This window comes from Anas acuta, chromosome 4 (assembly GCF_963932015.1).
Source record: "Anas acuta chromosome 4, bAnaAcu1.1, whole genome shotgun sequence".
Taxonomy (NCBI): Eukaryota; Metazoa; Chordata; class Aves; order Anseriformes; family Anatidae; genus Anas; species Anas acuta.
The window spans coordinates 14,654,190-14,680,465 of record NC_088982.1 but is presented as its reverse complement, the minus strand read 5'-3'; the positions used below and the strand labels follow the sequence as shown (position 1 = coordinate 14,680,465).

General features: G+C 35.6%; 1 protein-coding gene across 11 annotated transcripts in view; it reads left to right on the top strand.

Annotated features, from left to right (window-relative positions):
- RAB28 (RAB28, member RAS oncogene family) overlaps positions 1-17,845 on the top strand; it is a 64,951-nt gene extending 47,106 nt beyond the window's left edge. For 4 of the 11 annotated variants that reach the window (XM_068679930.1, XM_068679926.1, XM_068679933.1 and 1 more), the window contains 5 exons: positions 6,554-6,657; positions 9,523-9,600; positions 14,168-14,215; positions 15,838-15,938; positions 16,855-17,845. In XM_068679930.1, the coding sequence (XP_068536031.1) occupies positions 6,554-6,657; positions 9,523-9,600; positions 14,168-14,215; positions 15,838-15,933 (326 nt within the window). In that variant the 3' untranslated portion in view covers positions 15,934-15,938; positions 16,855-17,845. Of the gene's footprint in view, positions 1-6,553; positions 6,658-9,522; positions 9,601-11,366; positions 13,862-14,167; positions 14,227-15,837; positions 15,939-16,854 lie in introns of all 11 variants that reach the window. The other 7 variants (XM_068679928.1, XM_068679931.1, XM_068679929.1 and 4 more) reach the window with 5 other exon arrangements.
- Positions 17,846-26,276: the final 8,431 nt, after the last annotated feature.

Below are 26,276 nucleotides of genomic sequence, written 5' to 3'. Positions count from 1 at the left end.
TTTTTTTTTTTTTTTTACAGCCCTGGAGTATTTTCAGAAGGGAAAATATGTACATAATTTTAAGCACATGTAAATCAAATTAATAAATTATTAAAGCATTTTACTTGTCATGTCTGTGTGGGCTAATCGTGATAGCTCATTATTTAAACATTATGTAATTGTATACCTTGTGTGAACAGCTGCAAATACTTTGCAGAAAGATTTATATTTCGTTTTTCACAGCACACTATAAAAGAATATATTTTTGTGCACTACCATAGATTAATATAGATGTTTACTCATAACTTTCAAACCACCTTTAATTATACTAAAATATAAAAGTTATGCATGATAATTATGGATCAAAATAGTTGTAAATTTATGTAAGTGTTAATACAAATTTTAATGGTAGATTCTATAATTATCAATAAATAAGTTCAGCTTAAACTGGAGAACTAGCCCTTTATAACAGATTCCCTCATAGTTATTACCCTTGCAAGCTTTGAAAGTGAAAGACTATCAGATTTGGGTAGAGGGGTGTCTTTCTTACTGAAATACTCTGAACTCTAATATTTCTTTTCATAGACATGGTTTAGCAAGATTAGTTATCACTGGTATTATCAACTGAAATGACTGTATAGTGCCTTATAGTTTGCAAGTATAATCTCAGGGTCCAGGAGAAATGCCAACAAACTATTAAACATTCAGACTTGCTTAACATGCATTATGCATGCCACTCAGCTGTTTATGGCACTCAGAACAAGTACTGTCACTATTTTTTTCAGCCGCCTGGAAGTACCTGTACAAGTTATATGTTTGTTTTTCTTCCAGACTTACCTGAAAGAAAGATTCTTGCAAGAATGTGTGTTTTCTGACTTAAAGGAAGCTTCTAGTTTTACATGGAGCTCTTCTTCAATGAAAGAAGACACTGGCAGTCCTTTGGGAAAGGGAGATAAATAGCAGAAGTAGCAGCCTTTACATTCTGCATAAATGATGTTCTGGTGTCTTTTTAAAATACGTGCAGTTATTTGCTTTGGTGACAATATTTAAATCAGAATAAACTATTATTATTTGTGCTTTGAAAGATGATGAAATCAGAACATTCATCATTTCACTGGTTAATGATGCATATTTTAAAATGTTTACTAGCTTCCTGTTTTTCCCAGTTGTGTTACGCTGTAAATTGTTATACATATTTTATTAATACCATAATTTTAGACAATACAGCTCTGGGTTTTGATATCACACTTTATTACTTGAAGCATTACTTTATTACTTCTGGTGAGCTAATTATGTTTGTGATAGTTCATTTCAGTGAACTAAACTAGTATTTATGCTGCTTGACTATTGGTTTTCCACTTATAAAATGTATTGGAATGGAAAACAGAATATCCTGAGCTGGAAGGGACCCACAAGAATGATCTCTTGCTCCTGCACAGTGGTGTGAAGTGGCTTGTTGCAAGCCTCTGTTATCTTAGAGTGGTATATACGTAGACTAAATAGTGTAACAGAAACACATTTGACATTAATTTGTTTACCTTTAGTAGTTTCAGAGTCTCAAGTAAAAATAGCAGCATGAATCAAGATTGTATTGCCATTGAATGGTTACGTGTGGTGGAGATTGTGAGACACCTATTTCTGTTAGCTAGCACTTTCTAGTCTCTTTGTATTTCCTTGCTGCTAACCAATAAACTCAGATGTCTGTGGTTTACTCCTAATTACTCATGTGAAGTTACATAAGAATTTGTCTTACAGTAGACTAGCTTATATTGTCTCAAGTGTTTGCTCAGAATTTTTCCCATTGTCATATGCTTTCTAGCCTTGCAGACAATCATTTAAAATACACATCTACTCTGTTTCCTTTTCTGTTTTAAATTAGCATTGTCTCTCAGCGATGTATATCAGCAATTTGAAGGATGATGAAAAAGTTGTTTATATGTCACCTGAAGATAGGATCTAATTAATTTTCTCCATTTCTGACTTAAACACACTCTTTTGTTCTTGTCTTCTTTGAATTGTCATTTGCTTTCCAAGAAGCGACTGTGGTGTTTACATCTTTTTCCTTATATTGATTCTGCAATTTTCTTCTTACCTGCTTTTCTTCACACACTTTCAGGAATGTCTTGGAGAGGATATCTCTGGGACTTCAGTGGGAGATCCAGACCTCTCCCCTTGGTTCCATTTTCTTTGTTCACTTCATTAGAACTCTGTTTGGTCTCACCTACAAATCAGAATTGAACTCTGCAGAGTTCATGAGAATCGAGTCTTATGGCAAGTCTCATCTCTTGCTACAGCAGACTGATCTATTCTAGTTTCATCTGTGAGTTCCACTTGTATCTATCTGCCTAGGTGGAAGTCATGTCTGAATTCATGAAGTTCCCAATCTACTTCGTTGTGCCATTATTTTTATAGGATCTCTGTGCATACTGCATTTATAGATATGTTACTTAAGGAGCAGCAATTATGTCCAAGCTTTGACTGAAGTGATTCTTCACAACAGACAATTTGAAGGTAAATGTTTCGTTTGATCCCTGAGAAACAAAAAGTTAGGTTCTTCACTAGTTAGAAACAAAGTTGCACAAGAGGAAAAATAAGACAATGGAGATAATTTTTGGAGCACATCTGGGAAAAATGGTATTTCTGTAGTTGTCACACCAACTTTTAGCGTGTATTTCAAGAATAAAAAATGACCAAATGGCAGCAGCCTGTGTTGTTCTTAGAAGAGGACTTCAAAATGACTTTGGAGGCTGATGAGACCAAGACCAGGTTAGGTGAGGCCCTGAGCAACCTGATCTACTGGGTGGTGTCCTTGCCTATGGCAAAGGGGTTGGTCTTCAAGGTCCCTTCCAACCACAGCCATTCTGTAATTCTGTGAGCCCCTCTTTCTGTCCTCATCTGCCCAGTGAGGGAGACAATACTGGGACTTCTCTCTCACTCCTGTTGGTTGTAATACTACGCTGCTTCTCTTGCTTTCAATTTTATTGTGGTCTATTACTCCATTTGATGTAAAAGTACTCCATTTAATGCAAATGTGCAAAAGTGGTCCCCGTATAACCAATGAATTAGTAATGTTCTTGTATTCCTATTAGATTTTAACTATCACTTTACTAACTTTTATACTATCTACCACTTCCCCTTGGCCCCATTTTTAAAATCTTTAGAGTTTTGAAGATATATAAAAGAAATATCCTTGTTGTATTCTTCAAAATTTACTCATCTTGGGGTTTAGCTTTTTATGAACAGAAACCATTACTTATTAATATAGATAACACAGTTTGTATGCAAGTGTTTTAACCAGAGTACCGTTTTGTAACATTTATGTATTTTAGGGTTGCGATGTTTGTGAACTGTTAAATCTCTTTTCCCTTTTCAAACAAAATCCTTGTGTCTCCTTTTGACATCTCATTGTGGATTTCTAGCCATAAACATCAATTCTACTTGGTAAAAATGGAGCTATTAATTTCCTCTTGCTATTGTCTTCTCCCTCATTCACTTCAGATGAGGAGGATGATTGAACCATCTGGCAAGTAAACTTCTCTTGGCCTTTTGTCTAAATGTTTGTGTTCAATCCGTGTCCAAATCTTACACATTCTTTATTCGTGACCTTTATTAGACATGGCCTATGATAACTGCTATCACAGTTAAAACGTTCTTTTTTTGCATTGTAATTGCTGAAATTCCTTAATTTTGGCAAATGCATTGTTATCTAGTCATTTAGAATATTCTGCAAGACCATTTTCCTGGTTTGTAAAATCAAACAGTATTTATATATATAATTCTCTTCTTTCTATACAAAAGTTATTTGTCTTTGCCATTAAGCTTTTCATGGCTTAAGTGCATCCTTGTTATCATCCTTCATCCCAAAGATACCCATTCCTGCTGTTAACTGGCTCATCATACCAGACCACATTGGCCAGCTGTTTTTCTTTTTTTTTTTTTTTTTTTTTCCTATGAAGTTCCTACATTCCTTATAAACATCTATTCAGAAGATCATTTTTCTCATCCATATCCCTCCTACAGTCTTTTACTGTCATGTCTAAAAAAAAACTGGACAAGAGTTATCTCCTGGTAACCAGGAGTTCTGCCTGTTTAGCTGACCAATGTCAGATGTTCAAAAAATCAAAATAAAAAAAAAAGAAAAGGACTGGAGGGTAATTACTCACTTCATTTTAGCAGATCTTCAGTGACTCTCTATGATTATGCCCTTAGCCTGTGGCAATGCAAGGTAATTTGAGTTAGCATAGTCGTCTTTCATTGACTGCAAACAGCAACTTTTTATAGTTAAATATTTATTAACGCTTGAAACCCTTTTCTTGTACTAAAACTGTGCCCTCTTTCATTGAGGGCTAATGTAACATGAATTGCCTTGCATTTACTGTGGGCTGAGAGTGTGCGCATGGACAGTTACCTGGCAGTTATCTAGCATAACACTAACTGTACAGTTCACAGCAGACTGCCCATAATTCAGAAGACATGAGCTGAAATACTCCTAAGTGGGGAGAGGGACTGATAATTGCACAAAATTCAGAAATGCAATTTCACTTTGATTTTCACTTCCAGTCTGTTAGATTTTTATTTGCTTGAATAGAAAATAGGAGGCATTTGGGGGATATGATTTCCTACATGGCAGAGGCATGTTCTTCTTGAAAATTCATTTCCATTTCTGCATGCTCCTCTGTTCGTCTGGTCCCTGTTCTTTCCTCCTTAGGGAAGAGATTGTAACTTGTAAGTCTGTAAGCACAAGCTCACATAAGTATGCCATGGTATCATCAGATACAGTGTAAATATTGGTTGACTGGATCAATGGTTGTCATTAAATTGTAATTGTGTGTGGGTTTTTGGAGTTTTGGTACAGTTGAAGAAATACATTGATGTGAAGGTGGGGTTAAGGTTCTTCAAATAAACATATTTATTGACTGATTTTTCCCAAAAGATTAATCTTACTGTTGTGCTTTCCAGGCTCCACTTAGCATAATATATAATGAGTAAAATTAATATTTAATAATGACGTGGTTTAGACAGCATGCTGTGCTTTTTTTTTTTTTTTTTTCAAAAAGCATTTCAACAGAGGCTCTCTCCCAGTAGTTAGTTTTAAAGGAAAAAGTTAAGTAGCTGTTACACAGACTGCATGAAGTTTTTTTTTATCAACTTTGGGATTTAGCTTAATAAATGTATTTGTTCTTCCTATTTTTTGTGAAACTGTATAACCTACATTTAGTATTATGAAATACAGTACTACAAACGTTCGTGTTAATAGCTTAGTATTTTAGTCCTTCACAAATTAATGCCTGTGGTAACTGGATGATTTTAGGCCTGTTCTTGTAAACAAGGCCTTACTGATGTGCAAGGAACAGTAATATGTGGCAAAAACTCCACATTAACCAAAGTAAGCAGTATAAATGGGGTATAGGAATCCCCTGTTAGACTAAAAATCTCCAAGAGAAAATCTCCAGAGCCTACAAATTAAAGACCTCCAATATCATTTTAAAATAAAGCCTTTTATGTAGTATGAGAGCATTTTTTCAGCTGATAATCAAATGACACTATTATGCAGGCTTACTAGATTTGCAAATTTACAAGTTTTTACAAGTCAGTTGGGTCCCTTCCTCAGGAAATCAGTTTAAGTTTTTTTTTCCTGTATTGACTCAAAGAGCCTGGTTGTCCTTAAATCCTTCTGAATATATTTGCCTTATAATTTGACGGCATTGAGTCAACACCCTTATAGGAACTGTAATGCAATAAAAAGAGAAACTGTTCAATATAGTTTCCAGTTACCTTAGGATCAGATTTGGAGAAACTGGAATGTACACAATAAAACCTGTGCGAGACTTGAGTTCCATGTTACGTTGTAAGCAACCAGGGATTTTCAACAGAAAATGCCATTTGAAAGCTTTACCCTGCTTCCAATGGTTATACAATGATAAAAATGAAAATGTGTGAGACTCTTGAAATATGCTTTTTACTATTCTTAATTTTTAATTTTTGAATTCATACCTTTTTGGTACTGAAAACTTCACGTACAAGTAAATAAGCACATCAATGTTTTTATTCAGTTCTTTTTTATTATAGTGAATGTTTTTGCTTTACCGTTTTCTGCAATAAAATTCTTTACAACTCATTTACATTTTTTAACTTAGAAAAAATATGTAGATTCATCTGTACTTTGTGAACTCTATTTTAGAAGAGTCTTTACATTACAATAGATACCTAGCATACATCGTGCTTGCAAATGGAATGCACAAAATTTAATTGTCTTGGTTTTTTTTTTTTTTTTTCTCCATGTAGTTAGCAGGAAAGTTTTTACAAATTGCTTGTGTGAATCCAGAAATAAATTTGTCCTTTAGTTCAGATATGAATTTGTTGCATTTGGTTGCACAATTTTAATTGTGGTTTCATTTTTATTTATTATTATTGTTTTCTGGCATAAGATTATAAAAACAAATGTGTATTTGCATACATATGCAAAGAAAAAGATTACATTTGATGTATTTCCATTGAATGTGTTTTCTAAGACAGGTAACTAAATAAAGGGTCTCTACTGTAGTAATTTATCTTTTTTTCTACTTGCTTTTAGTTGATTTGGAGCACATGCGTACAGTGAAAGTTGACAAGCACCAACGATTTTGTCAGGAAAACAATTTCAGTAGCCATTTCGTGTCGGCCAAGACAGGAGATTCTGTAAGTATGAAAAATAAAGTCCTTGTAGATTTTTTTAAATTTATTTCGTAGATAGTTGTTATTCTGAGATTTATTATATTGAACACTGAAGAACTCTGGCTACTGCAGGTCCTTTTTGCCAGCCTGCTTGCATGAAAATAGATCTTTTTATGAGTGCATATGTTTTTTACAGTGGCTTCTCATCTGATTTGTGGTTTGAGGTATAGATCTTAATATGGAAATGCTCTGGCTTATACGTCAGCATGTGACCTGCTGGATCTCTGCTGTCAGCTGGTGACTAAACATATTCCTTAGTTCCAAATGAAGTTCCATCTCTAGAGCATCAATACAGAAATTTTTAATAGTCGATAAAGTCACAGGATTCTGTTATGATCACAGTTTTAATATGGGTCCTGAGTCAGGAGTCATTCTCTCTCTGGGTCCATTGAAATTTGAACATTCTGGTATTTGTAATGCTTTGCAAAGTGTATTTTTGAACAATCACTTGACTCTGACCTAGCTGGGATATTTGTTTTAGTTGGAAGTGTATGGAAGAAAAGGTTCTCTTTCAGTTGACTGTATCAGTCAGATTAAATCACATTGTATTGTTTTGCTTGATTTCTGTCATATGCCTAATGACTTTGTCATTCCCATGAAAAACAATAAATCAGTATGTCTCAGTAATGTTATTTATGACAACGTAATTTACTTTATTTTAATGTTATTGAACAGTAAGACCATGTTCAATTATATGGAAGTATAGTTCTGTAACACATGTGGACTCACTGATTGTTTTAAGATCTTTGACGAAAGATCATTTACTTCTACAATGGATTGCCAAATTTTATAAGTTAATTATTGTGTTACACTGCTGATACAAGTGCAATGAATCCTGATTCTCCTTAGAATTTGTGTTAAATCTTTGGCATAATTTTTTGTTTAAATGGGAAAATGGCTTTTTATGCTAGAAGAAGAAAAATTTTATAATACTTTATGCAGTGAAGCTTGCATATGATAAAATATATTTTTTTTCTCAAGGAGACAACTGTTTGGTGGGAACTGGTAATAGGAAAACCAGCATTTTTATAAGATTGATATAGTTAACATTATAAACTATGAAGGAATCTTTATTATGTCTTTTTAATTGATTCATGGATTGCAGCAGCATCCCACTATATATACTGATTATACTTTTTAACTTGCTGTTTAAAAACAAAAGTAAATCTGAATATACCTAGAAAACACTAACCAGAAGTTTCTGTTTAAATGGCTACTAACAAAAGAAGGTATGAGCTATAGTTTACAGTAATTCATTTTGAGTTTTGGTATAGATTTGAATTAACTCTTTCTACCTACTACTGCACACTGGCCTTTCAAAATCTTCCTAGTTAATATATTTGGGTAGTTGTGTGGAAAAGACAGGGTGCCAGTGATTTGAGAAGAGGCCGTCTGTTGCTACTGTGGATAGAGACTGGGGAGTCTTACATACTCAGTTAAGGTAGATGAAGTGATTTGTTTGGTTTACCTCAGATCTTTCCAACAAACTCATTTGCAGAAGATAATTTTATATACTTAGAAAAACCCAAATGTCTCCTCAGAGGAGAATTGATCTTCATGAAAGACTTCTTGCAGCTTAACCATCTCACTGTCCATCAAACTGCCTACCTAAAGGGTTGAGCTCATGCCTCATGTTTTTGTGAACAAAATATCCTCATGGTAGGGGATCTAGTTTAGTACACCTGAGAGTCTGGTGTGGGTTAAAGTAGGTCTCTGGAGAAGGTCTGCCTGCTTCAGGTTGCCTTCCTTGCTGTGTGGATGCTAGTAAAATAGACCAATACTAGACCAAGGAGGGCAGAGTAAGAAAAATGGTTTTTGGAAGCTACTTCGGCTTGTTTGTTGTGCCACTTATGTGCTACCAGTTTCCACCTGAGCTGTAAGAAAAGACTGCGTGAATGGTATTTTTATTTGACTTTTCACTGAAAAGGGCTTTTGTAGAGGCCTTACCTTTCGGGGGTGGTGGCTGCATGATGAAAAGCAAGGTATGCTGGTGGGTTAGATTTTGTGCACTGTGGCACAGCCACATAGATAGGATGCAGCTTAACAATGCAGCGAGTTCAGCAGTGGTACAGTCGTAAGCTGTTCCTGTTTAATGTCTGTTCTGTTCTTTAATGTAATTTAAAATGCAGCTGCCTAAACAGTCAGATTGGTGGACTGTATTGAGATGAAGTATAGGAGTTATTTAAGATAGCCTTGCCTCCCAATGTTATCTGTCAAACCGTGTTTGAAGTCTAACTCTGATAGACTGCTTCATGCCATACAACATTTTGCTTATTTACTAAATATTTCAGTTCAGTATAACACATTTAATGCTTTGTAAGACTCTTGAACAAATGTATCATTGCTTGGTATTGGTGTTCATAATGTTTTAAAAACGTGTGCAGCAGAGATTTTTGTGATGTTGATGCACAGTTCCGTTGTTCTTAATTTCAGAAATCTACATCTCTGTTGCACAATACACCGGTAAAATATTTTTGTGCTAAACATTAGTGAATACCCTTATTCATATTTTATAGCACTGAGAGTGGTATTTGAGAGGTGGGTTGTGTAAAAGCTTGTTTAAACTTGGGTCTCTGGAGGCAGAGTAGAAGTGTTGCCTAACAATCTAGCATACTGTTCATTCCTCATACCATTGTTGAATTATTTTCTCCAATTTTTAAACAAAATTGAAAGTACCAGATGAGGTTATTTTCAGATCTGCTTTGCACAGGTCATAATTTTGTATATCTCATTGTTTACAGTTCAAGAATGGTTTGATATATTTGAAAGAACTTTGAGGATGTCTGTTTTTAATCATTTAAATGTGATTTAATTTTTTTTTTCCCGTAGGTCTTCCTGTGTTTTCAGAGAATTGCTGCTGACATCCTTGGCATCAAATTAAACAAAGCAGAAATGGAACAATCACAGGTGATTTCCACAAATACATGTTTTTCCTTAATATTTTGCTTAGTATTTAGAAAAAAAAAAAAACAACACACAGATCACATTGCAAATTATTAACTGTCCTATAAAGCAAACTACAGCTATTGTTTTAGAGACAATGATTTACGTTTACAACAGCCTTTTAAAAACATTATCGATCTTTATTTATCCATCATGATAAACATGCTGAAGTAAGAAAATATATGTTCAAAAATATAATAATAAAAAAAGGTTTTAGATCTGTTTGTTTAAAAATAGTACATAAAAATTTCTTAGAAATTAATGTCTCTATATGTTTGCATGTACAGGTAGCATGGAAGATATTTTTCTATATACGTGAATTACTGTACAATGATGTCAGATACAGTTTTTATGATAACCCTCTTCCTTTTTAATTCTTTTAAATATTAAGTTTAATTTTAGAATACTACAAGGTTAAATGATAGAAGGCATAAATTGTGAATGGAAATCTTCTAAATCAATGTTCAGTGTAGAAATACAGGAAAAAATATTATTTGTTAGTCACAGAGTCAGGAATTAACTATGTAAAGTCCTTTGGTTGGTTAATCTCAGATTTTAGTCTTCACTGTGTGCGTATATAATACAGGATAAGGATACTTTCCTCAGTAGTGACTGCTTGCCTCAGAGAAAGAATGCTGATTTTGTAAAAGCACTATTTCCGATTTTGTTTCTGATCTGCAGATGAGAAATGAATCCTGTTCTGTTTCAGTATAGCCATTCTCAACTGCATACATACCTGTGGAATCACATGTTTTGGTAGCTATTGTGGCTCCTTGCCATATGAAATTGTTTTTCTCACCATACCAGTCCAAAATAATCTCCCCCTAAAGGAGTAGTGTAGTTTTCTTTCTTTAGACTTTGTGTTTTGTTCTTTGCAGTGAGTTGGGGATTTTCTGCCATCTCCTCTGCTGTATAAAAGGGCTGAGAGAGAGGACAGTGCTTCCCAACAATAGGTGGGAAGGTCATTAAGAAGGATGTCCCCCATTCTCTTATATTGGTTAGTAGTGAGTTAGGGATATGAATGCAGTGATTTTACTGTGTACACATGTCAAAACTCTGTTGCATGTCCTGCTTTAAACTGTAACAGAGCTTTTTTATTTTTCTTTAAAGAATATTCCATGTAATTGTATGCAAAATAGCTCTAATGAGGGCAGTTTTATAACCTTTTAATTTAGTGGGGAAAAGATGTTTTCAGTATTCTTTTTAAATTTGAACTCTAATTTGATTAGCTGCATTTAATAGAGTTAAACCATTTATTTAATATCAGTGAATGTTCAAAAATGTGTTAATTGTTCAAATAAGCAAGCAAGCAAGACATTTTCCACTATAACTCCTTTTTCCTTACCACCTCCTTCTTCCTAGTTCCTGCTTCTAAAAATAATTTTGCTGCCAGAAACCTATATGCATAGGTTTAAACCAAAAGGATTTTACCAGTTTCAGAAACCTCAGAAACAAAGATTATACTACTGAGACAACCTTTACTGTATAAGGACGTTTAAGATTACAGCACACTTATTATAAAATTATGTGTTAAACTAAAAGGTGGCTGAGCTGCTGGCGTAGTATCCTGGAATTGCTAGTTGCTGTTAATATTAAACAAGTACTCCAAAAAAAAGTCAATAAGTTTATTTAAAAAACAAACAAAAAAACAACACAAAGCACTTCTTGTGTATACAGGTTGCTTTTCTGCTTTTTGAAATATACACTGAATATGTAATTTCTGTTTTCAGCATGGCAGTGTTTACAATCTGTGTGGAAGTGGTCAAGAAAACTGTATCACAAGCAGTAAAATGGCAAAATAGCGTGCACATCTAACAAGTAAAGCAGAAAAGCTTCAAAAAGCTATGATTTATAAGTAGAGAAATATGGAGCATATATTTTTAATATTCTTTTACTACTTAGTCATCATTTTTCTGTTGTTCTGAACCCTATAATGGTTTGTACTTAAATAATTTATCACAAATATTCTTTAATTTTTCTTTGGATGTTTAGCTTGGATTGGAACAGTAGACTCAGATCTGTCTGTGCTATTGTGTCCTCATAACTCAGGTGTAAACTTGTAGATAGGTATGAAAATGCCTTCAATTATAAAGAGAACATGGGGAATGAGGTTATACAGAATATTGTAGCTTTCTAAAGAAAGTGTCTGTTTATAGGTTATTTTTAAGGTAACTGATACTGGCTTTTTCCTTTTTACCTTAGTATAATAATCACAATTTCTAATTATGTTGACCAGATCAATGGAATATAAAATATGAGGATAGGACAAGGTTGATATTAAGCAAATTTCAGTAGCAATAGCCTCTAAATAATGTGCATAATATAAATACTCACTGTGGCCCACACATTATTGGTAATGTGAATCCAAACTGTCAGAATTAAAAAATAAATAAATCTGAACATAAACAGTAAAACCAATAACAAAAGAAGAAACAAAGCCTGTAAATGGAAGTGGATAGAAAAGAAACTTAATTGTCTCATCATTCAGGTACAGCAGAAGTCACTATATGGTGATATGCTTCATGTAGCTAAAGGGTGTAAAGAAACTGTCTTTGAAAGCTTCTTCTAATCAACCATAGTATCAATCTATTCTGAATAAGCAATAATTTGTTGTTAACGGTATAATGTTTGCTCCCTTTGAGAGTGCTATTTTGAGTGGGCAGTAGCAATTGTCCATAATTAAGTCAATGAGAAACCAATGATAATTGTATTTGAGAGTCTGTCTGTTAGCTTTATCTTAAGGTTCATTGTTGTTCATTTGGTATGGAACCAAATAGTCTGGTCACTTCCTAAGAACGGGAAGGAAAAGTCTTCTTAAAATTGGGTAAGGAAAATGTTAAGCTTCACAGCTTCAGAGAGAGAAATAGAAGGATGTTTCTTGAGAGAAATGTATTAGTCTGCAGTGGAAAAGCCTACCTGAAGTAATGTGTAGATGCTGTTATCCAAAAGCATGGATCTGGTCTTTTGGCTGGGAGGAGGTGATGTTAAATGATATTACCATTACTTGGGTACTGGTTTACTACAAATGTTTTTGTATAATAGGTACAGATTCTATAGTGTGCGTAATGGGGGGATGTTTGCTTTTAAATTTCTCTCAAGTCGGCATTAGGCTTCCTTAAATTGTAGAATGGCTATATGGTCATGCTCCTAAAAATTTCTGGGACTTTAATATTCTACCTATTGTGCTATAAAAGTAGATAGATGGGTAGATGCTATAAAGGAACAAAACAAAACACAAAAATAAGTGTGGCATATCCTTATCTCAGTAAATACGTGAGTAATGAATTGAATTTCATCTTTGATCAAAGAGTAGAACACATTTTAGTTTTACAAGAGTGCACTGTTTACTACCTGGATTATATCTTTGAATTTTCAGTATTTTGTGTAATGTGAGGTTTCTTCATTTTGGAAAATAAGAAGGTGTCTGCTTGAGTATGTTTGTCAGAGAACATCAGATGTCTTAATTCAGTCTAGGAGGTGACAAAGTGTAAAGTGAAACACTGAGTTTGAGTAAAACACGAACAGTGGAACACTGTGTGCTAGTTACAATCTGTTATGTATTTATTAATTATTACTGATTGTCTAATATTGAGAGTATTGTTTAAAAATCGTTTCTAGCACTTGTGATTCTATGTCTGAAGATGCTGTTTTCTTTGTTTAGAAACCTATTCTAATTGTTGCAGTCAGTAAGAGGACCCTAGAAGTGAGTCACTTGGTTGGAAACAATAGGAATCCTAAACACGTTATTGGAACTGGTGTGAATTTGGGGGGGTTGACTCATGTCTTTTGAGCTTTGATAACTTGCAGAACTGCAGCAATCCATGTGAAAGTAGATGGGGTACTTGGTCCCCTTCAAATTAACGGCTAAACCATTAATTAAGTGCAAGAACAAACCATAGCAATTGAACTATTTACCGTGCATTGTTATAGAAAATGGCGGCAGCAGTTTAACATGTAAATGCGACCAAAGCTATTTGTTACTGCCCTTTTCCTGGAATTTATCGCTCCCACAGCAGAATCACAAAATGGAAGGCAATCATGTGCCTTGGCCACATCAGGGTGAAGTTCAGCAGCTTAGCTTAAACTGCTGATGAAAGTTATTTTTAAGTGAAGTTGCCAGACTTTGTGCTGAAGCGGATGAGGTGCAAGTACACGTTACATTCCACCAGCTTTCCTTTGGCAGCAGTGATCTCCAGCAGAGGACTGGAACAGACATTTGGGGGTGGTAAGTTTTTAAGCTATCTCAGCTAGAGCTACTAAATCTTGTCTGTTCCCATGCTGAGATGACTGTTAATCAAACCTTTATTTGGTCAGAACTGTGGTGAAACAAAGGAATAGATTACTGTTTGTGTGTGACTGGAACGTGTTTTTGAAATGGAACAGTTCCAAAGTAAGAAAATTGCAGATTCTGACTTATTTTCAGTCCTCAAATTCCTCTCTTTTAAATCACAAGGGTCTGATGAAATTTGAGGAAATAGCTCCTTTACTAATCAAATGTTTTTCTTTCTATATTTTTTACTTTCAACCATAGTATAAAAACTGCATGGGGTACAGCTTTGTTCCTTGGCATTGGCAAGAGGTAGCGTTTTTGTAAGTGATGTGTAGTTTTCTCTTTAACTACATGCCAGTTCAGCAAATGAGGGTGTGCATGTGCCAGCTTTGTACAATAAAATGTTTGGCAGATAAGTCAGATTGGGAATTCGGAGCACCTGCACCAAGTAAGTTTCTTTCTCATTACCGACAGTGGTTTGAACCTTGGCAATGATATGCCTTCTACAGATACAGATACAAAGAGGTTTTTAATTACTGTGGAGTTAATAAAATAAATGCTGCAGTGTTTTTTGTTTTTTTTTTTAACTCTTATTTAAGTGAAATTCCTTGAGAAAATCCACGTCATTTATGTTAGTCAGCTTCTTGCTACAATGTGCCTAAACAGGGGTCACTAACCTAGCTCTGTTTACACGATGGGATTTAGCCCAATGTTTTGAGGAACAATTAATTGCCTACTGATTGCAAGATTTTTTTTCTCAGCTCCAGTCAAAAGATTGGTATGAAGAAACTAGGTCCTGTGAGGTCAGATAACACTGTTTAATGCTAAAACTCCTACTACTGCCTTACATGGGATTTGGCAACCTTTCCCTTGATAACATCAGGCCAGGAGTCTAGTAAATCATGAGCGTTGTCTACTAGATAAGATAATACGAACGTGATCAATTAAACTCAAGAAGAGTACATCAGCAGCTAATAAATCCAGATCCTTTACCAGGCAATCTAATTACTATTACTTGTTTGACATACAGGTTTTATGTACACCGTACTGATTATATGTTCATATAATCCATTTATGTATCCTTCAACATATAATAAATCAATATAATCAATTTATGTTCCTTCAACATAATAACATAATTTCATTTATCCTAACCGTGAAAATATGTTGTGTAAAAATCAAAGTATTTTAAGAAAAAAGAATGAAATTGGTTTAGCATATCTTTCATAGCAGACCACCTCTGTAGCTTTTTTGCTGAAGTTATAGTATGAATTTTTCTCCCCTTTGTATAAACACTGTGTTAATAAAAAGCTCTTAACAGTTTTGTTTGCCTTTAAGGGGAAAAATGACTTTTTTATGTTTTTGAATGAAGTAAAAATCAAAGCTTGCAGCACTTTGATGTGAGGTTTTTAATTTGTCACTGTTTTTTGATTAATATTTAGTTATAATGTAATAGCTATGTAATGGAAAAGATTGATGCATACCTCTAGTAGACTTGTTACAGTTGCTGATAGGAATCTGACTACTGTAAAAAATTTATGTACTTTATGCTTAAAAGAAGAGGCCATTGTCATCTTTCCTTCCACTGTATTGCTTTGCCTTTTATTCTGTCTCTTCCCCTGCTTTAACACATTTTTGTTGATTGCATGTATGAATATTTCACTTTGATGCTTTGAAAGTTGCATGTCCTTGAAGAAGCTTGAGAACCAGCTCAGCTGCTGTTAGTGATGCTTTCAGCTAAGCTTGTTGCTCTTGTTCAGCATTCGACCTGAAAATAAATGCATTTTGTTTTTGCTTCTGCATTGTCATTTTATGTCGTTTATTCTTCCTTTTCAGCTACTGATCAGTCTTTCCATTTTTTTCCGTCTCTTTTCTTTTTGCCTTCTTCTCCTTCACCTCTATCCATTGTGTTGATACATCATTAACAACAGCATGTTGTCAGGGCAGAACTAGTGAAATATCCTGAAGAAGATAACCAACATCACAACACTTCCAACTGCCAGAGCAAAGTCTGCTCAATGCAGTAGTTCAGGTATTGATGTAAAACTTGTATTTTTTAAAGCTGCTTTGCTTTTACATGAAGTAACAACTACAGTAAGTTCTATTGGGAAAACATATTTTATATCTGTAAGTAGTAATTATACTTAATAGCGTATGAATTTGAAACAGTATGCAATTATGTGGTATTTCTAATAAATGGTTAGTTCATAGAAAATCTGTAATAATTCACAATAGTATTAGGAAGGGCTTTCAGTGCTGTATGTTCGAAATGTTACGCTGCTGCATCAAATGGAAATGGACACAAATTGGAATCTTTTTTCTCTCTCATATATGAGAGACCAACAGTCCTGTCAAATGCTTTGTAAATAGAATGTGTAACATCTGTTGGATTTATAATAGAAAATAAATATTTATAGTATGCAGAAGTTCTTTTTATGTTAATCTTAGTCTGCATGCCTGTTGAAGCTTTTTTTTAAAGTATGGTTGTATATGAAATTTGCTTTGTATCCTATCTGTATTTCCTCTGAAAGTGCTTATAGTAAAGAGTGAAAGACAAAGTTCCCTACAATTTCCAGTTACAACTAAGGGAGTTATTCTTAAAGAATGCATACTATACTCTTTGTAAACTTCTATTATTTACATACAAAACAATTCTCATGGAAGAATAACTGTATTCATTGCTTTTGCAAAGGAGTTCTGTTTTGTATTAGTCCTGTAAAATTGTTATGAAAACCAACCTTCTTCTGCTTGGTATGAATAGACTGGTATTTAGACCGAGACCTGATAAGACTTTCTATAGGGTGCTGAAGAGAACTGAACTGTGACTGTTTTGCCTAATTGCTTTTTTTTTTTCTCTTATGTTTCATAGTAAAATATCTCTTGAATGCTTTGCCAGCATCAATATTGTATTTTGTTTCTCATTATTGCTGTGTTTTCTTTTATGACAGAGGGTGGTGAAGGCAGATATTGTCAACTACAGTCAGGAGCCTGTGACAAGAACCGTTAATCCTCCTAGAAGCTCAATGTGTGCAGTTCAATGACCATATTATTTCCCTTTGGTTTGATACCTTTGACTGTTCTCCTACCTTGACACAGGCTCTGGGATTTCCAGGAACTTTTAACAGTGACCATCGCTACAATGCAATTCAAAAACGTGTTGTACCATTGTTCATTGAGAAGCAGCAGGCATTTTTTTGACCGGCTGAAATGAAATGTTAGACCACACACTTTGAAAAATTGAAGTCTATATTCTTTTAAATTATATTTCAATAAAACAGTATAACTGTGTTTATAAGTTTTCTCCTACCTGTTTGACTGGTACTGGAATACAAATGGATGAAGAAGTCCTGCATTTGAAAGCTTTTAAAAGCATCACTACGGAAGGGTATTTTGCCAAAGTGGTTTTTTATTTTTTTCTTTGTCTTTTTTTTGCTCCTGTGATCTAAACTAACATTCAGCAAACTGTTACTTGGAAAAGCTATTGCTGGAATAATTTTAGACACTAATATATTTTATCAGGATAATTTGGAAAGTACTCCATAAATATATCTACATAGTGCGAAATGTATAAATTGTATCCAGGAAGAAGCAGTGCTTGAAATAAAGCTGTAATATAAAAATAGTTACTTTTCTGAAGTCTCAAATTGTCTTCATGGATGCTCTGGAAAATGCTAATGTTTTATGTATTTTTATTAAGCACATCAGCATTACTTCTTGCAGCAGCAGATAGGCTCATATGTCTTCATGAATATGGATGAACCTCAGTCGGCAGTTTGGGCTGTAAATGTTGAGTGATATATTCAGCATGCATTAGAAACTGTTGATAGATCAATTAGGATCAGTCATTTTTAATAACTAATTGAATGACTTACTTTTGGACTGGTATTTTCTTTCTAGTTCAGAGTAAAAATAAAAGCTGTCTCCTTTGTGATCATCACATTTCTCCTCTGTTCTTTTTCTAGCAGTCTCTTATACATGCAGTTCTCTACTGCCACATCTAAATAGAAAGGTAAGGTGAGAAAAAAAAAAAATCAAGCCAACCTGATTCCAAGCTAGAAAGCTTTTCCTGCTTTAACTCTAGAATGTGTTTTCTTACAAAGTATGACAAAACATCGTGAGATTTAGAAAATTCATGAGGCTAAACAAAGGAAACTTGTATATTGCAAGTGGAAAAAATGAAGAGGTCCTTTAAGAAAATATTTTTGTTGAGCTGTTCAAGAAAGGGCCTAATAGTTGGAACAAATATGTTAAAAAATTACAAATGGCATGAATACGCTATTTGTTATCATTTTGGTATACTCAAAGTTAACTGAAAAGCTAAATCCATTTTTAAACTGTTCAGTATGCAGCTTGATGCATAGCTCTATAAAGTCACGATAATGACTTTGTGTTGTGATATTTTAGCATCAAATGCGGGAAGTTTTCTGAAACAATCTGTGTTACTGAGAGCTTGTACACTAGAGGTAGGTGTGAATTTTCAATAGATTATTAATTTCAGAACTATAGTCTGTGTTCTTGCTTCTGTCCCATGGAGCTCATGTCCCACTGCATAGCATTTACCTTACAGTTAAATGCAACTGAACTATCTTCCACTTGCCACCAGATGAGAACGTCTGCCTCAAACATTTATTCTGAAGTAGCTGATGAAGTTTATATACTCCAAAGCATGTGGTAAGTTTTTTTTGAACCCTCAGTTTTTTTTTTTTTGTGTTCGTTTCCTGAACACTGCCCATATGCTCAGATATTCATGAGAACTAAGAACCTCTCTGAGATCTCCCTAGATCTTTTTCTAGCATGTGAGTCAACTTCATAGTCCTGCTTACCAAGTGATATGTAATATGGTCTTAAAATGTTTTTTGGCATTTCAAAAACTTTTCCCCACATTTTATAGTAAGCTAAAATCAAGGGTTTTTAATAAAGTTATTTGAAAAATGGTAGAAATAAGATGCACATCAGTTTTTATTGAAAGCCTGTCAAAGATGTTCAGGTACTTAACTGGCAATTATCTTCCATTCTGTTCACTCTGTTGGTGTTGATGTTGAGGAAGTTCTGTGTGCAGGACCAAGACAGCAAATGCTATGAAATTTGTTTGCTCCCTGTATGCTTTTGGCATGCAGGTTCAGATAATGGGAGGATTCATAGTCATACAGACAGGTCTACTGAAGACTTTTTTACAATGTAAATTGAGGCATCCAACTTTGAGCTGCAGAAAGTCAACATGACAAGTCCTTAGCAATTTTGATTTAAAAAAAAAAAGTTTGTTTCTCTTAAAACCTTTTTGTAATCTCACTTTTCACAAGAGAATATTTTTTTCATAACTTGTTAAGCAAAGCCCCTTATTACCTGAATAGTCAAAAACTTCTGGTTTTACACTTCCTAGTCCAGGCTATTTTACAGATAGATTTTGTCTCTGTCCCTTTGTGATCTTTTATTCTCAATGTGTGTTTTTCTAGCTGTCTTTACTTTTACTTCCTTTTGTGTTTTCTTCCCATTGATCTCTTCACCATTTTTTATGTTTCAGTCCTACCTCCTCTGAATATGTTTTGTTTACATTTGCAAGCCATTCTCATTCTTCCTACCTAACAAGCATGTGTATTATTTACGCTAACCATGAATCTCTTGTCTTCTATGCCCCCAGCCCCTCCTCGTGCTGCCCCTCTTAACCTCCTCAAAATTTCTGTGTTGTATACTCACTTCCACTCTCCCTGCCTTTCCCTACCTTAGCCACCCCATTTAGATCCATTACCTGTCCACATTTTAATCCTTACAAATGAGCTTTGCTCTTTTTTGCTCAGCCCTGGGGACCCCACCCTGAGCCTTTGGATTCCAGCTGCAGCCTAAATCCTCGGCTGTGGTAGCTGCCTTTGAAGTATCGCAGCAGCTGTTGCTGGAGATTCACGGGTGCCTTTGCCATCTGTATGGCCTACGCTCCACCAAGCTGAGCAGAGAGGTCAGAGATAATTCTGGAGGATTAAGCTACGTGGAGAGAGGGAGTAGCCTGTTCTGCAGATGAGGCAGGGGCTATCTGGAGGCTGAATGATAGGGAGGAACTGATTGAGTCGGCGAGGTGTGTAGTGGGGAAGCAGGCAATATCACCTTCTGCAGGTAATATTGCAGATCTCCAGGGTGCACACACAACTGAATTTAAGCATGTACCACATCAATGAACTTAAAAGTTTCTTGCAAGGTGAGAATGGGTTGAGAGCAATTCAACAAACAGTAATGAGGTTAAATAATGCAGCACTCTCCTGAAGTGAGGCGACATATGCTTAATGTCCATTGACATTGGGGGGCGGGGGGGCAAGCATGTTCTTTCCTGAAGCTGAGGCCAGATGAAGGGAAGAGGCTTGTTTAGGCCCTGATCTTACACAGATGCACACTGATGAAGTGATCTGCCTGCTCAGAGCTGTTGTAAGTAATCACTGAAGTAACAGCTCTGCAGCTAAAAATTGTTTTTGAGTTCAGCTTGCCACTGCAGTTAGCCGCACTTGCTGTCCTGGATGCCAGCGGCTATGTTCTCGCTGATGGTACATTTAACTACCAGTGCTTTTGAAACAAGTATTTGAAATGTTGTTGTACACATGCAACTTTTTTCTCTTGTGGCTCTAAAATTTGGTAGGGCCAAATTTAGTCTTTTTCCTGAAGTTATTTTCCCTTATGACCAACTGCAATGAGTGCCAGAACCTCTGATCAGCCCTGGATCTCCTCTCCAAGTATATTGTTCTTTTGACAGTTCATAAAAGCTATGAAAAGACATGAATTTCTTTTTAACCAAATAATTTTTTTTAAAGGTTTTAAAGGACACATACAAGGTCAAAATTACATGGTGTGCTCTTTTGAGGGTTTGAAAATTGTTGGTGCTATCTATCTGCATCATTAAGCATCTATTTACCTTAAGAATTTGTTCCATAAAGCACTGATTGGGTTTCAGTTAAAGTAAAGGGCTTTTGAATTAGGTTGTTTCTTTGAAATGAAGAGCTAATTTGATTGTCATAGTAAGTGCTGGCAAATTCACCTCATGATGAACCTAGTAGCCAAAGTTTTGTAATAATTTTATAATGAAAAAGGGCACAGTGATATTTGATTAAAGTTGGCAATTCTTTTGCTTTTTTGATGATACGGTAATTTAAATAAATCAGTCTGTGTTTTTCCTTTTTACATCTACCCTATGTTAGGGTTGCATTTTAAATGGCTGTGTTTTCATGAAAGAGCTTTGTAATTTTTGTTTCAAGATTATCATGACCTTTTCATAGTCGTTATAGCATGGAGTACTGTTTAGGAGGGGCCCCTATTTCGTCACTGGCACAGGCTGCCCAGAGAAGCTGTGGCTGCCCCATCCCTGGAGGTGTTCAAGGCCAGGCTGGATGGGGCTTTGGCCAACCTGATCTGGTGGGAGGTGTCCCTGCCCATGGAAGGGGGTGAAACTGGGTGGTCTTTAAAGTCCCTTCCAACCCAGACCGTTCTATGATTCTATGATTTGTGTGTTGACCTGAGACCCAAGGTTTAGGCCACTGGACAAGAGCAGCAGGCGGCACTGAAGCATGGTCAGTATGTACCTTTGCTCCGGTCAGATAATGGCTCTGAGCTGGCACAAGAGCTGTAGTTTACTGGTAACAAAACAAAACCCCTTGTAACTTGGTGTCTTTAATTCTTTTGAAATACATCTTGGTATATGTGACTGGAACTGTGCTGTTCTGTTTATCTTTTATCATTGACCAAAGACTAAACTGCTGTTCCTTAACATAAGTAACAATTCTACAACAGTGGGAATTTTTCTGTGAGAGGATTTTTCTCATTCAGAATACTTGCATTCATTCCTGCTGGTAGTTGTATGCCAGTAGTTGTATGATGGTTGTGCTATAGATGTGCTTAAAGCACCAATGAATTTTACAGAAATTATATTTGCAAAACTGACATGATTAACTGCTGTCTTCTTTCTTCTGGAATTTTAGTGTTATTTCCCAAGCAAAGTTGTTCTTCTACAATGTTGGACTTGAATTCTTATTTTTCTCAGTTCAAGTACTACTGCTTAACATATCATCTGATTTCTTTAGGCTGTCTTTATTTAAAAACAACTCATAACCACTTAAAATGTCAAAATAGCTGAATGCTGCTGAAAAGAAGCAGCCAAAACATATCCGTGTTTGCGTAGGGGTAATGGCATACATATGAGATTAAAACACCAGTCCAGATAATTATCTGAAGGAAGCAAATTTATACTCTGATTTCAGACACTATGAATAGAATGTGATTAGAATTTAATGTGCTACAGCTTTATTTACAAAATACACAGGTTCTATATAAAACTTCTTTTTATAATGTACTCTCAAGAAGCCTTGGGGATCCCTGTTTAACTTGCAAATGCCGAAGTTTGATCTTCCCCAAATAGAAGATAGTGAAGCTCCTGAGTTCCACGAACTGTGATTTCTATTTTCAGCTTCCCATAGAGAGCTGACTGTTCAGCCAATTTAAACTTTTTTCTACTCCACTTCATCTTCGTTCATTTTGGCACCGACGGGGCTTTTGAACTGGAAAATTTCCAGTTAGCTAATTGGCCATTTGCCTTGTTTTATGTGGGGGTGATGTCAAGTGCTGAAATAACCAATTGACTGAAAGCAATCTTGTTTCAAAGGTTGGTCAGAACCAAACCTAAGAAGGTACCAATTTCAGGTTTGTTTTGTATTTAACCGCTACACTGAGTTCCTTATTCTGGTGGACAAACCTCTGAGAAGAATATAGATTTGAGGTCAAGAGCTTGTGTTTGCCCAGATACCACATTTAGAGCACTGAATTCTAGGGGAAATAGCTAGGAATCCAGATCTTTTTTTAATTTCACTTTCAGGACTTCTTCTACATCTACTCCCTAATATCATATTGACAATCAGCATTTTCATAAAGATATGGATTTAAGTCCCTGTTTAAAAAACAAAATGTGGTAATTATACATTTGTTCAGGATTTTTGGACCAAAGTGCACATGTATGAGGTGTCACTGGAATAGGTGAAAGTGTTTGATACTTACTGATAGCCAGCTTTACTAGTTAAAATAAGCTGAATATTCCATATTCTGCTTTTTACTTTTATTTTAAAATATGTCCTAGAATGATTATGGATACCAAAAAATATACCAAACTGATTTTAGCTAGTTTCTACTTCAGAAAAATGGATCCTGCAAACTGCTCCAGGCAAACATTTTTTTCTTTGCCAGCTAAACTCCATTTCTGTCCTTTCCTGGGCTGATCCATACCAGGTAGCTTGCAAGATCATGACCTACTAATCCTTTTTGATTTCTGGTGAGCTTTTAAAAACAAAGTAGACCAAGAAACATCAAAGGAGGATTTAAAAGACACACACCGTGCCCTGAGAAGTAAATGTTGCTTTGGAAAGCATTCTCTCCTTTACAGAGACCTGAATGCTGTGGTTCAATACTATTCACCAAAAGCACTTAAGCATATGCTCAAAATTAAGCGCATATTTAAGTTCCCTTGAAGTCTACAAGATTTAAGTACACACTTGAAGTTAAATACATTTTGGCATACTTTGCTGACATAGAAATTCTGGCTTCATTGAAGTAAATGCCTTTGAGGCTAAAGTTCATTCAGGAATTTCAGTGTTGTTTCTGAAATTTACTATCCATTGTGAAGGGTATAACCTAAAGCCACTCCCAAGTTCAAAAGAAAAAAAAAAGTGGAAAAGGTGTTTTTCAGATATTCATTTGCCTTTCTGATGCCTTTTCCTAGCAAGAATGATACCGAATGTGGAGAGAGAGAGAAAGAAAAAAAAAAAAAGGTGAGAAATTGAAATGTGGTTCATCAGTGTATTTACTTGTCATTGGGTGAGTTGCCATTTTTGGAACAACTGTTCTTTGGATCCGTGATGAACCAGAAACAGAGAAAATAATCTGGAGAGGCTTGGTATAGGCAAGTCACACTGAAATCTGAATGCTGAACCTATGGTGCAGCAAAACATATTTGTAGCATCTGAATTGCAGATCTGACAAGGAGGATAAACAAGAGCTGGTACTTGTTGCTCAGATTTGGAGAGGTATTTGATCATCATTTTGGAAAAAAATTAAGTGTGATTTCTGGATATATTCCAGTATTTGTCAAAGAATGGTGAGGCAATGTTTAGCTGCATAATGGAAACTGGAGAGAAATTTTGACATCCCACTCATCAATCCAATTGCTTTTTTATCTCCCCACTGTCTTGGAAAGAGAGCAAAGTGTAAACCAACATTTGGCACAAATGGGCTGTCTGTGCCGTTTAGCAGCAATTAGCATGTAATTGGTAACAATTATACAGACAACCCATTTATAACAGTGAGTGAGCTAACAACCTAGCATAAACTACAAGAAAACTAATCATATCCCCCAGGAATCACACACTGATGTAAGAAAGGAAATAGATGTCCTTCAGAATAACATCTTTTCTGGTTTTATCACCCAGAAATTCAGGGATGCAAATTGGCCTATTCTTGACAGATTACACATTCTCAAAAGTACAATTTGCATGTGCAGAGAATAAGCTTGAGTGCAATCAAGAGTCTTGAGAGAGCTCCATTTTTTTATTTATATTTTTTTCCTCCACTGTAGTTCTGCTATGCTTCCTCCTTTTAAAATTTCTTGTCTTGACTAATTTTTCTTTCCAACTAAAAGGGGAACCTTTGAAAGTCAGAATGTGAGTCTGTCACCATGCAGTTAACAGCCTGATCTCCTCAGTCAAGAGGACCTGGTAGCCTGCCAGGTCCCCAGCATCAGAGACTGAGATGACAGGCGGTGGTGTCATGGTTGGGGAAAGCTCAGCCAAGCTGTGCAGTTGCAGAACTGCATGTGATCAGTTTGACTTGTACACAGCAACCAGCAGCTGAATGTCTTCCATTCTTCTGGAGAAGAGACAAACTGATATTTTTTAAGGGGAGTAGAAGTTTACTGTAGTTCTGTAATTACGACAGCAGGCTGGATTTTTCTGCATTATCCTCGGTGTGGGCATAGTCTTCTCCTCTTTGGGTGAGAAAATCATAGCGGTATAAAGATGTTAACTGTACTGATTTTTCCTGCTTCTGTAGGTCTAGGAATTCCAGGTGAATGTTCCCATTTCACATGCAGAGTAAATCCAGTTCCTTGCAGCTATTATATAGGTACTTCCATGATACCTGTGCTGTTATATCATAAATAATCATCTCCTCTTTTGCTATATATATGTACTCCATAAGAATGTGTTTGAATTCATACAACGTAGCCCCATTAATAGTTTCATTAAAATAGAAATAAGGGAAGAACTCCGAGTGAATGACAGAACTGAGGAAAATGCAACAATTTCAAAATGGAGGTTCTTTTGTGCACATCTGCTCTTTTCCATACTGGCGTAAATCATACATGTGAAAGAAGGTTGTGGTCAAGGTCCATGCAGAGCCTTCTGTTTCATGCAGGTCCTACACAGATTTGTGGAGCTGACCACGTGGAAAGGTAGAAAAATTCTAGACAGGATCAGCACAAGAACTGTGCTGTTGGCTCTGCATTTAAGTATAGGTTTTTAACCTTAAATTATTTTAACTGGTTTTGTACCCATTTTTTGATACTTCAAAGTGACTAATCAAATTATTACTATTGTAAGTGCACATAAGCCTCCATTTTTTATTAGGTATTTTTGCAGGCAGATTTTGTGTGTTTGGAGCTGGGCTTTGCAGGCAGGCATTTTCAGCAGAAATTGGCAAGACAGCATCTCTGGTGTACAAGGAGGAAGTACAAATGCTTCCCGTGTGCCCTTGTACAACACTCAAGCTGTCTGGATCTCAGGACTTTCTGCAGAGTGCCCATAACCCTTCACCCAGCAGGACTGCTATGGACACGATGGGGGATGCCCTTTGCTTATATACTGTGGCTGTGGAGCTGTGGTTTTTACTGGTATCTTGCTGAGACATGGGAGGCGTCAAGCAATCTTGTCAAGGTATTATTGCTAATGCTTTCATTGTGCAACTACGCAGTCTGATGGTGTCTCTGCTATAATCACACACACAGTGGAGAACTGGGCCAGATGTATTTCAAGTGGAAAATAGGTTCAAGTGTACAAATTATCCCTGTGGAGTTAGCTGACTCTTTGCATCACACAAACCATACAACATTAAAAAAGTCTATTTCTGTTACGCAAGTGATCGCTGAGGTATTTTGGCAAAGCCTGGGGATGGATGAATGGTTTGCTTGACTGCAAGCCATGTAAGTCAGTCTTGGGATTCTTCTGAATTAACAAAAGAAAGACTAGTCTTTTTACTGTTTTGGCCCTTTCCCTAATTATTCTAGTAAAACCCAAGAATTTAACAAAACCACCTTGTTAAAATGCTTAACTCATTAGAGCTGTGGTCTCTTGTATATTTG